The sequence below is a fragment of the Apaloderma vittatum genome, unplaced genomic scaffold (genome assembly GCF_000703405.1).
Source record: "Apaloderma vittatum isolate BGI_N311 unplaced genomic scaffold, ASM70340v1 scaffold29000, whole genome shotgun sequence".
In the NCBI taxonomy this organism is placed as follows: domain Eukaryota; kingdom Metazoa; phylum Chordata; class Aves; order Trogoniformes; family Trogonidae; genus Apaloderma; species Apaloderma vittatum.
The window spans coordinates 416-12241 of record NW_009694381.1 but is presented as its reverse complement, the minus strand read 5'-3'; the positions used below and the strand labels follow the sequence as shown (position 1 = coordinate 12241).

The 11826-nt window shown below is 53.9% G+C and overlaps 1 protein-coding gene across 1 annotated transcript; it reads right to left on the bottom strand.

Annotated features, from left to right (window-relative positions):
• Positions 1 to 36: 36 nt before the first annotated feature.
• TPST2 (tyrosylprotein sulfotransferase 2) lies at positions 37 to 5291 on the bottom strand. Its single transcript, XM_009867505.1, has 6 exons — positions 5281 to 5291; positions 3963 to 4870; positions 2823 to 3021; positions 1613 to 1663; positions 972 to 1020; positions 37 to 223 (listed from the first exon to the last, which is right to left on the bottom strand). Exons 2-5 carry the CDS (start codon positions 4796 to 4798, stop codon positions 991 to 993), a joined length of 1116 nt encoding a protein of 371 aa, XP_009865807.1. The 5' UTR covers positions 4799 to 4870; positions 5281 to 5291; the 3' UTR covers positions 37 to 223; positions 972 to 990.
• Positions 5292 to 11826: the final 6535 nt, after the last annotated feature.

The following is an 11826-nucleotide window of genomic DNA, read 5'->3' as shown; positions in this document are numbered from 1 at the left end:
GGGGCTCCCGCTGATGCTGGGCCCGTGGGGTGCCATGACGAGGGGCGTCCGAGGGGCGTCCGGGTAAAACGTTTGGCCTTTGCAAAGAAATGCAAATACATTCCTCGTAGAGCAGTCGTTTTGGCAATAGTATTTAGCAAGCAATATGCTTGGATAACCGATTTCCACTGGTGCCCGTTGCAAACTCTTCTTTGTCGGAGAACAAGAGGCCATTTGCAGCATTCTGGAAGAGAGAACACACTTGCTGAGGAGTGCACAGCAGGCGCCCGACCCACGCTTCTAAAGCAGCCACCGTGCAAAACCAAAAAAAACAGTGAGAGAAACCCAGTCCCAGCTCTGGGATGATGGTCACAGCTCCTATCATCACTCAACACTTCATTTTCTTTGCGTTTTTTCAGCCTAATGCACTGCTTTTACATAGAAACTAGTTTTTAAAGGGTCACTTTTAGTTTTTAAAGGGACATTTTGTGTCTTAGCGTAGAGGATAGCTGAAAGAGAGAGACAGAAAAAGAACCAGCATATCAACAGCTGTATCTGGAGCAGAGACCCAGGGTGGTGGCTTTGTTTTTCCAAACCAACAGCAGATGCGGCTGCTTTATCTTCCCTTCCACGGGGCCACAGCATGTCCTAGAAGACAGCTGGGCTGCAGCTCGGCTCATCGACACATTTCCACATCCCCTTTCAATGCTCCCCGTGGGGACAGGCAGCAATAGCTCTCCCAAACGGCTGATTCGGTTTTGCTGGAGTAAGCCTGTTTACAGAGCTCGGAAGAAGAATTTCTGACAAATCACGTACATAACAGTATTGTTCTGAAAACCCAAAGCAACCGTGAAGGGGATAATTTCCCTAATGAGGGTGCCTGGAGCAGGCTGGCTAATCCACAGGCACAAGAAATTACGCAAGCAAAACACTGCCTCTGGAGCAAAGCAGGCGGATTTGCCCAGGTCCCAAAATGAAGTACAAGGTCTTACCTGGAAATCATTAATTTTCTTAGTGAGAAGATGATGTGTTCTGAGTCACCTAGAATAACCCAGAAACAGGAGGGTCAGCTTTAAGCTGCCATCTGCACCTCAAAACATTCCCGCTGTGCTCCCAGCAGCAACAAAAGGAAATGTTTAGGACACAGAAAGCAGCAGGAGGGCAGAGCACTGGCAGCCACGAGGCTGCAGCCTCTCGCTTTGCTACTGTCCATGCAACACGAGACACCCTGGGGTGGCCACCCAGGAACTGCCAGCAGCGAACAGCACCCACTTGTGGGTTTTTTGCTGTTTTTAAGTCCACATGTGCAATGGCTCTTGGACTGCTCTGCATTTCAAAAGATGGTTATTAATTGTTTTCAAGCGCTGCTCTTCAGGGAGGGAGCCCTATAGTGTAGCTTTGACACCTGGACACAATCACCCAAGTGCAGGAACTAGAACACCTGTCTGTAACCTGGCAATCAGACAAGGCACCCTTTCCTAAGGCAAGACCCAGGGGCAACAAAAGCTTTAAAAGGTAAAGTGGTCCCACAGCTGCCTGCCCAGCCCAAAACGCCCGTAAGAGGGAGCAAGGGACCAGGCACCCAGGATTAACCCAAGAGGGCAAAACACTCAAGGGCACATCAGACTCTTACCTGCAGATGACCTTTCAAATTGGCTGGCGTTTTATAATCCCCCTTTAAAACCTGTGGAAAAGAAAAATTGGAGTGACCCTTCTGGGCTAGTGGCTCTCTGAACACCAATGAGTCCCCCTCATTAACTGCGTCCTGCATTCCAGTGTCCCTGAACCAGCTGAAATACCCTGACAGGTGTCTGCTCTACATCAAGGTGCTATCTTGGGGCAAAAGCAGGAGGTTTCCTCCTTTGGAACTGTAAGCAAAGACAGGGAGTGGCAACCCAACACATGCAATTCTCTGGTCACCCCCCCATGCTAAGCCTGGGAGGGGACAGTATTTCGGTCTTTACTATCGTGCCAGATCTCCAAATTCAAGCCAAAAAGTACAGAAAGGTCAGTATCAGAGACTCAAAGAGTCCCTAACCCTTCCAAGGGCAGATGTTCACCCAGATCACCCGTGTCCTGGAGCAGCTCTCAGCAAGCAGCGAGAGCAAGGAGGAGCTGTAAGAGACCGGAGCACAGACCAGGGAGGAACCATCCCAGCCCAAAGCATGAGAAACTGCCTGTGTTTAATAACTGCTGTCTGTGGCTCGCCAGCTTCTTCCTTCCAGTTCTGCTCCAGGAACATGAGTCAATATTCTAAAAAAAAAAAAAAAGTAACAATCTTCTGGTTTTGCCCGAATCCATTACAAGCCTCCACTCGCATTCCCTGTGGGATGGCGGGAGCGGCCGCTGGGCTGCCCAGGGACACGGCACACCCCGCGCGTCCTCCGGGGCCAGAGCCCGCGGTAACATCAGCACATGCCAGTGACTCCTGGGCTCGAGAGCGGGGCTGGATCGGAGAGGGACGGATCAGTATCTGCCACAACAGCAGAAATGAACACCGCCACAAAATCACAGGGACCGTCAGCAGCTTGAGCCAAGCCAGGCTCAACCTACCACCCGCATCTGCTCTGAAACCAGCCCAGTGGAACTGTGGTTCTGTCGCTCCGTCTCCCAAAAAGAAGACTGTTTGTTTCCTGCCTGCCCACGTTCCCGTGTGACCTACCCTGCTCTGGCAGGGGGGTTGGACTAAGTGATCTTTCGAGGTCCTTTCCAACCCTGAACATTCTGTGATTCTGTGATTCTGTGATTCCCCTGTTCTTTCGTGATTCGGTTTAACAACCCCTTCTTGTTCCAGTGGGCTCAGCGGGTGCAGAGACCCAGGGCCCTGCGGCAGCAATGCTCACCCTGTGCGTGTTGTTGACGACCAAGGGGTCGGGGTGGCCGTAGTTGGGGGGGTTGGCGTAGGGGTCGTAGCCGAGCCGGGCGAGCATCGGTGCGATGTGGGCCATGTCCTGCAGCACATCCCCCGGGATGTGCCCGATCCATTTAGATAATGCCTCCAAGTTTACCGGCTTGATAACTTGGTCTGTTGACCTTTCTATCCTGGGGGAAAATAACAAAAGAAAGAAAAAAAATAAACGCCAAAACCTAAGATGCTGAAGTTGGAGTTCACACACATACCAGGCTCAGACAGAATGTCCAGCTAGGTTCACTGCCACCTCAATGTTTTGCTTCCAGTGCCCAAGAAACACCTGCAGCACAAACACTCAGCACCCACCGGGTCCTCCTGGGGCAGAAAGAGCAGGAGGCACAGCAGGGCAGCCCCATCCCTGCTCTGGGGCAGCAGACTCTGGCAGGGGTTTCTGCAGCTCCAGAGACTGGGTCCCACTGCACGGAGGGACCAATCCTGCAGGTGGGACGGTGTGCTGGCAGGACATTTCTGCTTATGACAGGATAACAGTGGAAGACGTGTGGTCTGTAGCACAGATACACCACGCATCCCCACTGAAAATCCAAAAACTCAGCTGTTTAAGCAGTTTGCTAAGTTAGACTTATTTAGGAGATAAAGAGCATTAAAAGAGAAGAAGGTGAGAGAAGGTGAGCAGCCCCCTGGCACCCAGAGGCTGGCAGCCAGCAAGGAGGGAGTGCTGGGGTGTGTCTTCACGGATTAGGTATTTCTTTTATTCTGTAATACCTGCACTAAACATGGCAAGAGTTGCTGCTTACAGCAGAAAGGCATTCGTTAGCAGCAAAACTTAATCATGGAAGGGAGGTATTTGAGGACGGGTGGAGAAAAGAAGCACCGAAGAGCAAGCAGTCCTTTTCAAATTAGAGACCAGCATCATTTCTGCACTGTCAAGACAGATGCATAAAACAGTCACCCACTTCTAAAATTGTCGCCTGACAAACCGCTCTGTGGGGTACAACAGATTGCAAGTATTCAAGTCGTTTTCTACTCCAAAATGCAAAACCTCCTGCAGCAAAACTGGATATGCTGCCAGTTCTGCCCCTGAAAGAGCACAAATGCACGCAACGACACTCACTTGGAAAGCGAAACCCCGCCAGGCTTCCCTATGAGCTCCTCGTGGTGCAGCACCGTGTCGCTCCAGGAGATGTCCAGGAACTTCATGATGGCGTGCATGGACTGCTCGGGGTGCAGCACCAGCTGCTCGTAGTAGACGGGCAGGCAGCGAGCCCGCCCGATCTCCAAGCACTGGGAGTACATCACCTCGATGGCTTTGTTCCACTTGGTCAGGCAGTCCCGGTAGCTGTTCAGGTCGAAGCCCGCGATCGTCACTTTCCGCGTGATCATGGAGTGGACGGAAGCTCGGCCGTCTCGAACCATCAGGAGGAATTTGGAATTGGGGAACAGCCGGGACAGGTAGACGGAGGACTTCAGCGTGAAGGGGTCCTTGTTGCACAAATACCTGGCCGGCTCCCCGTGCTTGGCGATCACTTCCAGGATAAAGGCCTGCATGGCTGCGTCCAGCACTTGGTCCGTCACCCCCGCCACGTCCAGGCGCATCTTCTCTCGCCCCGACTTGGACCAGGCCTGCCGCATGGCCAGCACGCGGGGGATGATGCGGGTCTCCTCCCCGCAGCGCACCTCGGGGTGGGCGTCGAGCATGGCCCTCATCAGAGTCGTGCCGCTCCGTGGGACCCCGCCGATGAATATCAGGGGCATCTCCTTGCTGTAACGGTACTCCACGTGGTTGGAGTCCATCATGACCAGCTCCTCATTCTCGGGTCTCATCAGCCTGTGCCTCCTCTCGCTCAGGACCTGCTGGCACTCCAGGACCTGCTGGCCGAGGTGCAGAGTCACCATCAGGGCGACCACCGAGCCCACCACCAGCAACACCCTCCTCATGGTGACCCGCATCCTGTTCCCCTCCACACAGGCTGGGGACCACGCTTCAGCTTTCAGCTAGCACGAGTTCAACCCGACGGGCATCTGCAAGACAAACACAACGCGGTCAGGGGAGAGGAGCCACGATCCAGCCTGGCGGCACCTCGGCGTTCTGTGGGGTGCTGACACCAGCCCAGGCTTTCATCATCTCCTTCACTTATCTGCCAGGCTAGGTGTCTCCTACCCAGAAGGTAATTAAAGTTTGTCTCAGAGCACACCCATAGAGATTATTTCTGGACTGTCTGTGTACCCAGAAAGGCAGGTTTACAACTGGAGCAAAGCTCCAGGAATGTTTTGGAGAGGAGAGGTCACGTGTGCCCAGCCAGTCCTCAAAAAAAAATTTCTTAACAGAAAGTCTGCTCCATCCCAGACAAAAGCCCAAACACTCCCTGCAGTTCTCATTCCTTCCAAAACGTAGCTCAGCACACCACTGTCTCCCCACTTCTCTCAGCCACCTGCCCCCTTCCTACACTTCTTTAGCTTCAGCGTGCTGTCACAGAGGAGGGGGGAAAGCTGAAATAAGAGGAAAAAAGGACTTTATCTGGCATTAAGGCTTTTGGGGGGGTTCTACAACCTGGTAGGATATCCAGCAGGAAGCCTGCAGTTTCTGCAAGTGCCCTGCTCTGCTGCCTACCCGGGAGCGATTCCTGTGAGCGCTGGCACCGCTCCCCACACCCTGCCCCCTTCTGCTCCATTTGTGAGCGCAGGTTTTGCAATCCTCCCCTGGGCTCACCCAGGGATTTCGAGTTGTTTGTGATTATGTGGCTGGGGTGGGAGCTGAATGGAGCGGAGGGAACTGGACGTCCGTGCATTTTGTTTTGCTGGCAGTCCAAAGAACTGCTTCAGAAAAAACATGTTCTCCTCTTGACTCTCTCCATGAAAGAGCACATTTAGCAGCGGCCCGTGCAAAGCCGCTCTGCAGTGCTTTTACCCACTTCTGCTCACACCACTGGATTGCCGTGGTGCAGAGAGGCAGCACCCAGGTATGTGCTTCCCCATCCCAGCAGCAAAATAACACCATCCCCAAAATTATTTTTGGGGCTCCTTAGCACCATGGTCAACATCCTGGCTAGCAGCTTGGTTAACACACCAAGGTTAAACAGTTTCAAATGCAAGCCTAGAAGTCAAAAGTCAAATGCTGGCCCATTTGTTTAGATGTAAATCAGAGGGAACAACAAACAGCTCTGGCATTTTTGCAGCACCAAGCGCAGAGTCAGACCCATTAGAAAGACAAGTGCTCCTTAATGCTATCTTGATCTGTTGCAGTCATGTAAATACATTCAAATGCTCACCCTAAAAATAATTGCAAATGCAGCAAGACAGCAAGACCCATTTGAATGTGTGGTCGTCAGGAGCAGTCAGGATTTAAGGCCAACTCGAATAATTACCGCTAGGCAGACCAAGACGGGCTAATTAGCAGGAAAGACCCGCAGTTTAAAAAAGGAGGCTGGGAGCACAGAAATGCTCTGTTCTTCGTGAAAAAAACAGCAAGCCTTTCCCACCGAGATGCTCCCAGAGAGCCCAGCAAGAGGAGAACAAAGGGACTCGCTCACTTCAGCCCCCATGGCAGCCCAGCCAGCCTGGGGAGGCTCTCGCTGGGTTGTGGGGCAACAGGAAGGGCAGAGAGGTGGGTGCTGTTAGGGCTCGTCCCCGCTCCGTCTCCTGCATGGCAGCCACGGGCACTGACAGGGCTCAAGTGGGATGAATTTCTCCAGTGGGACTGACCCGGTATGCCCGGGCGGGCTGAGAAAGCCCCCATGAGCGTGCCTGGCGTCGTGCTGAGCAACAGCAACAGTTCCGGCTTACTTTCAACTCTGTTGTGGAATTCTCTGCTAAGAATTTCCCCCAAAAAATCTATGGGTCTTATTAGTCTATAGGAGAAGAGGGATGGATTGTTTCCTCTATAGCAGATATTCCGGTGGAAAATATGGCACAACCAGGCAGCACGGCTGTCTGATCAGAGAGCGCCTTCCAGTCCTTCAGAAGCCCAGGCTGGCTCTGAGAGCTTGCCACTCCAGCCGGAATTGGGGATCTCTCAGAGATGCTTCCCTGGCAGGGACTGAAAAATCACTGCAGCTGGTGCCAGGGAGCTGACACCAAAGTGCCAGCAGCCAACGCCAGGCTGAAGCCCCCAAGTGCAGCTTGGATGGTGCAGGGATGGTCTGTGACCCACAGCCAGGGGGTTTGTCTCCGACTGCCATCAGAGCAGAGCACGGGGAAGGATGGAAGCTGGTGGGGAAGTGACAGACAAGGACTCAGGAGGCCCGTGCACGCAGAAAGTCTTCCTTACTTTGCAAGCTGGTCGGACATTAGTATAAATGAAGCTTAAATAAACCGTTTCTTGTCAGCTCACAAAGGCAAGACAATATCAACGGGTATCGGTGGCAGCGTGCACAGACATAGGAAATATTCACCAGCCCACAGCCAGCCTCACAGGGGGATGAGCTGCTCTGGCCTGTGCTGTCTGTACGTGCTTACCTTCCCCGGGTGAGTTCATTTTGCTGCTAGCCGAGCTTCATGCTGAATCACAGGTGGTTTTTCGCGAAAATACCTAATGGGGAAGAAAAGCCAAGAATGTCGATTTGTTTATTTACTGCAGACATCTGCAGGCCTGGCACCTTCTCCATGCTCCCGCACCCCTCCTGCCCGCAGCCTCCCCATGAGCCTAGGGGAAGGGTGGTCCCGGCAGCAGACATGGCACACCTGCGGCTCAGCCACCAAGGCATCAGAATGAGAAACCACGGAAGGGGGACGGCAGCTGCTCTTTTAGGAAACAAAGCCTCATGGGGACAGGAGCAGCTGGGATGTCCAAAAGCGAGGGACAACCATGCGAGCATGGCACGCTTCCATCGCGCACAAGCGACCAGCGCGGCAGCCTGTCCCAAAGGAAACGGCTGCAGGCTCGCCTGCTGCAGCCTTTGGCACAAACACTGTGATCAGGCAAAGTCAGAGCACCCAAACCAGTGAAAGCAAAAGGAGATGGGGCTCAGAAGACTCACAGGTCATGCTGGTGCCTCCAGGCAGGGTCATGGGGCTACCAACCTCTGCGCAGAGCTGCTCACGCTGCCAGGAGCTCCCGTTTGAGGGGCTTTTTGAGAACATCTCAAGTACAGGCACTTAATTGTTATTCCAGCCACCCAGAGTCTCCTCCTCTCCTGCCCAGCTGTCACCGAACGTCACGCATCCCCTCCGCCTCAGCACTAATGAGAAACCAGAGGGAAACTCCTCCCAGCGTGAACTCTGCAAGAGCTTATCCGCAGTGCACGCATCGCCTTCCTTCCCTGAAAAGCTTTCTGCTTGCCCTGGCCTGGCCTCCACCGACGATGAGACTTCAGGTCCAGAGGAGGCTGAAATCTGGACCTGCACGTCTGCGGTGCAGCAGCCGCATCGCCAGATGCACTTCTGCGGCGCCACAAACAATCTTGTGCCTGGAGCCGCAGCAGTTTCACAGCACTGAGACACCCCGCTCCGGAAAATGGCTCCAGCTCTGGCCTGTGCGCGCACAGACAGACACACAGACACACACACGCGCTTGCAGGCTTCCTTCCTGATGCCGCGCAGCGTGCCACCGCAGTGCTGCTCTGCCGGCCGGGCGGGCGCCGTGGCCAAGCACTGACTGACCGCAGCCCCCGCGTCCTCCTTCGCCCGCGGTTGTGAAACAGGTGAAGAGCCGGCAGTGCAGGGGAGCAGCCACAGCCCAGCCTCAGGGCCAGGGAGCTGCACACGACCACGAAGCAATGTCTCAGTTCTGTTTTCTTTTTAAAGCAGCAAAGCGTTACAAACAAATAGCAAAACCAGTTCCCACAGGAAGCTCCATATGGCCAAAAAACGCATTATTCTTCAAACCATTCCCAGAAATAATTGCCATTAACTGCCACCTCCCCCCAAGATTTAGGTGTGGCCTGGAAAATCTTAACTCATATCGCTGGTGCTTAATAAAAGGATGACAAACTGCAGACGTCTTTGTGGTGGAACAGCAGCAGAAGCTGTGGTCAGCAAGAAACATCCTAATGTGTCTAGCTTGCATCTTTACCAATCAGCAAAACGTAATTAGTTAAGTGACAGCCTCCAGCTAACTCACACAAGGCACACAAAAAGAAACGCAGCTTGCCCAACCTGAGCTCAGACTGCCAGCGCCGAAGGCAGGGGAGCTTCTCACGGTCCCTCCTGGTGGCAACTCGTGACATGTGTTTCAAAACACCCGATGACTCCAAGGCATCTCCTGCCACAACACCGAGACGCCCCTGTTGTAAGGAGGCAGCAGCAGGCGGGAGAGCGGTAAAACAAGCCCAGGAGAGAAAAGCTGGGAAGAGCCGGCGGGAGCTGAGGGCGAGAAACGGGGAGGGACGGGCTGCTGGCATGCAACATACAGGGTTGTTTCGCCACCTCAGCTTCTGGAGCGAGAGCTGAAGAACAAATTTTAAAATGATCACCAAAGAGGTCGATGAGCAACCCTGGAAAGAAAGCAGCAAGCATGGAGAAAGCGCCGATCCCCGCTTGCGGAGGCAGCCATGGGGACGGCCGAGGTTCACGCAGCCTCAGCCCCGCTGCACAGCCCGCGGCTCGTCCTCGTCTGTCCCCAGCGTAGGGATCGATCCCTGCGGGCAGGGCCAGTCTGCAGGTGCAGGGTCCAACTTGCACCGAGGTTTGCTGCCCACCCCGATCAATACTGCAGCACAACGAGCTCTGTACAAACCTCTGCTGGAGGTGAGCAACCGCCTGAGGCTCCGGGCAGTGAGAGTAGAGCCCACGATTACCTGTGCAAAACCAAGCTGTTGAACAAGCACCCACAGTGCTCAAAAAACCCGAGAAGTTGCTTTCAGGCCACCAAGTGGTGAGAACGGTAACGTCGACAGCGGAACAGTTTTTTGCTTATTAAAGCTCAAGATGCACTGCAGGCCACAAATTCAGGCGCCTCTGCAGGCGACAGAAGCCAATCCCGTAAAAAATACAGGGATTTTAGAGCATCTCAGGGTTATGTGCCCTTTGAAAATGCCCAAATAGAACAAAGAGCATCACGGTCTTCATTGCATCGCTGATATCACCCCGACAAAAATGAGAAGAAACAGTCAAGATTGCAGGAACAGGCGTTTCAGCACGCATCTTCCCACCCAAACCACACGGAGGGTGCTTAAGCTCACATCTTAGCACCCAGCTGGCTCGGCTCACCTCCGCAGCCGCTGCAAGGCACGCCAGCGCTGCCTCTTGTAGATTCTGCCCCGTTTCCTTCCAGCTGAGTGCTCTCAACGCAACGCACCATCCAGAGCTCCTGCATCGACACCAGCTCAGAAAAATCCTGCGAGGTGGAAGCCCTGAGCCATGCAGCCTGTTCCCAGCCCAGCACCCCGACACAACCGCTCCCCCAGAGCCCAGCTGGGACGCACAAGGAGCACGCCAGCCTGCTTTAACGGGCTCTAAATCACATCGCCCAAGAACTGACTGACATTTCGCAGCACAAATGTGCCATTTTTTTATTGCCTTGAAGCTGTTACGATTAGGAAAACATTTTATTATCCTGCTCAACACTACAATGAAATAATAAAAATTCTGCCAATTGACAGCACCTTCGCTCCATTCGCCTCTCATTCCAAGCACAGCAATGGCATTTTATTGTCCGGTGCCGCCAGCCATAGTATTTGCTTCTGCCAACCTCTCTGTAAGGCAACAACCTTTGTCTCAAACTGGCTTATTAATTATGGATGCCTGAAGCGAAAGCTGCTGGCAGAAGGCGGCGATGGAGGCACCCACCCAGCGACCCGGCACCTGCCACCGCGCCCCAGCAGGTCATGGGGCAGGAGAGGCGTCTGTGACCTCCCAGTGATGGTCGGTCTCCACTTGAAAGAGCTTGTGCCAAAACAGGCCAGGAGCTCTGTGCTTCCGAGGGACGCTTCTGACTTTTAATCAAACCCGCAGCTCCAATTCACAGGGCTTTTACCTTTTCTTAATTATTCTGCGGTTGCTGCCTGCGGGAGGGGGGACACAAAGGCAAAGCCAGCCCGGGTGCCACACGCACACGCTCCCGCACTGTCCCGCTCCCCCCACGGAGCCAGGAGGCTCTCAGAGCTGTTCCCCCTCTCTTCCTCCAACCGGGGTCCCCTCAGCTCCCACCCCTGGCCCATGGAAACGCCCTGGAAGGGGCACAGGGAGCACAGCAGGGTGAGGGGAGCCCCAACGTGCATCCTCTGTGTTAACTCACCACACTGGGCGCAAACGCGGCACTTCGCTCCCAAAACTGGAAGCAAGATCCCCCACGTGAATGTGGGTGGTCAGAGCCCGCCCTACAATAGGGAGAAAAAGAAGTCTGAGGAGCTGCTAGAAAAAATACTTGGTATCTTCAAAAAAATATTTTCCAAATCCACACACCAAGCTGTAAGTCTCAACAAGCTCTGCTCTCGCACGCGCAGAGAACGAGATTTGCAAACAAAAGGTTGTTTCTGCAAGAGAAACCCCAAAACCTCAAATTTGCTTAAGAAACAGAATCAAAATATTTTATTTCCCTGTGCAGCAGCGCCAGGCATCCCCAGATGGCGCTGACTGAGGAGAGGGTGCTAGGGACAGCGGGGTAGGCTGCATGCCCCTCGGGCAGCAAGAGAGGGAAAAACACGGCTGTGCCCTCCCTGCATTTCTCTCTGCTCGTCCCCAGCCCTGTTCCAGCAGCTCCTGGTGTGGAGCAGCTCCGTGGGTACACGGTCCCAAGCACAGACTGACCCCGAGATCTCCACCGGCACATCAGCTGCAACAACGGCAAGCACTTGGCATTTTCATAATTAATTCATAATTTCATTTTCATAATTTTGGGAAGGGCACAAAGAGCTGCCCAGCACCCACTTCAGCCTGCGTGACGACGTGCCCTCCCACTCAATACAGCGCGGAGCCCGCGTGCCTGCCGACCTCCCACCGAGCTCTGGCACAGCAGAAGCTCTTCTTGGGAAACTGTGGATGAAAGAAAAAGGAACGGGTCCTTCCCAGACCTGCTGCTCCACGCACGGCCTGGCTCACCC

What these genes read in the sequence shown, in the direction of transcription:
- TPST2 (XM_009867505.1), bottom strand. Translation starts at nt 4,798, where the DNA reads ATGCGGGTCACCATGAGGAGGGTGTTGCTGGTGGTGGGCTCGGTGGTC. An exon ending in GGCGGGGTTTCGCTTTCCAA is followed by an intron (nt 3,022 to 3,962) that starts GTGAGTGTCGTT and finishes ATTTTCCCCCAG; the next exon opens with GATAGAAAGGTCAACAGACC. An exon ending in ATTTGAAAGGTCATCTGCAG is followed by an intron (nt 1,021 to 1,612) that starts GTAAGAGTCTGA and finishes GGGTTATTCTAG; the next exon opens with GTGACTCAGAACACATCATC.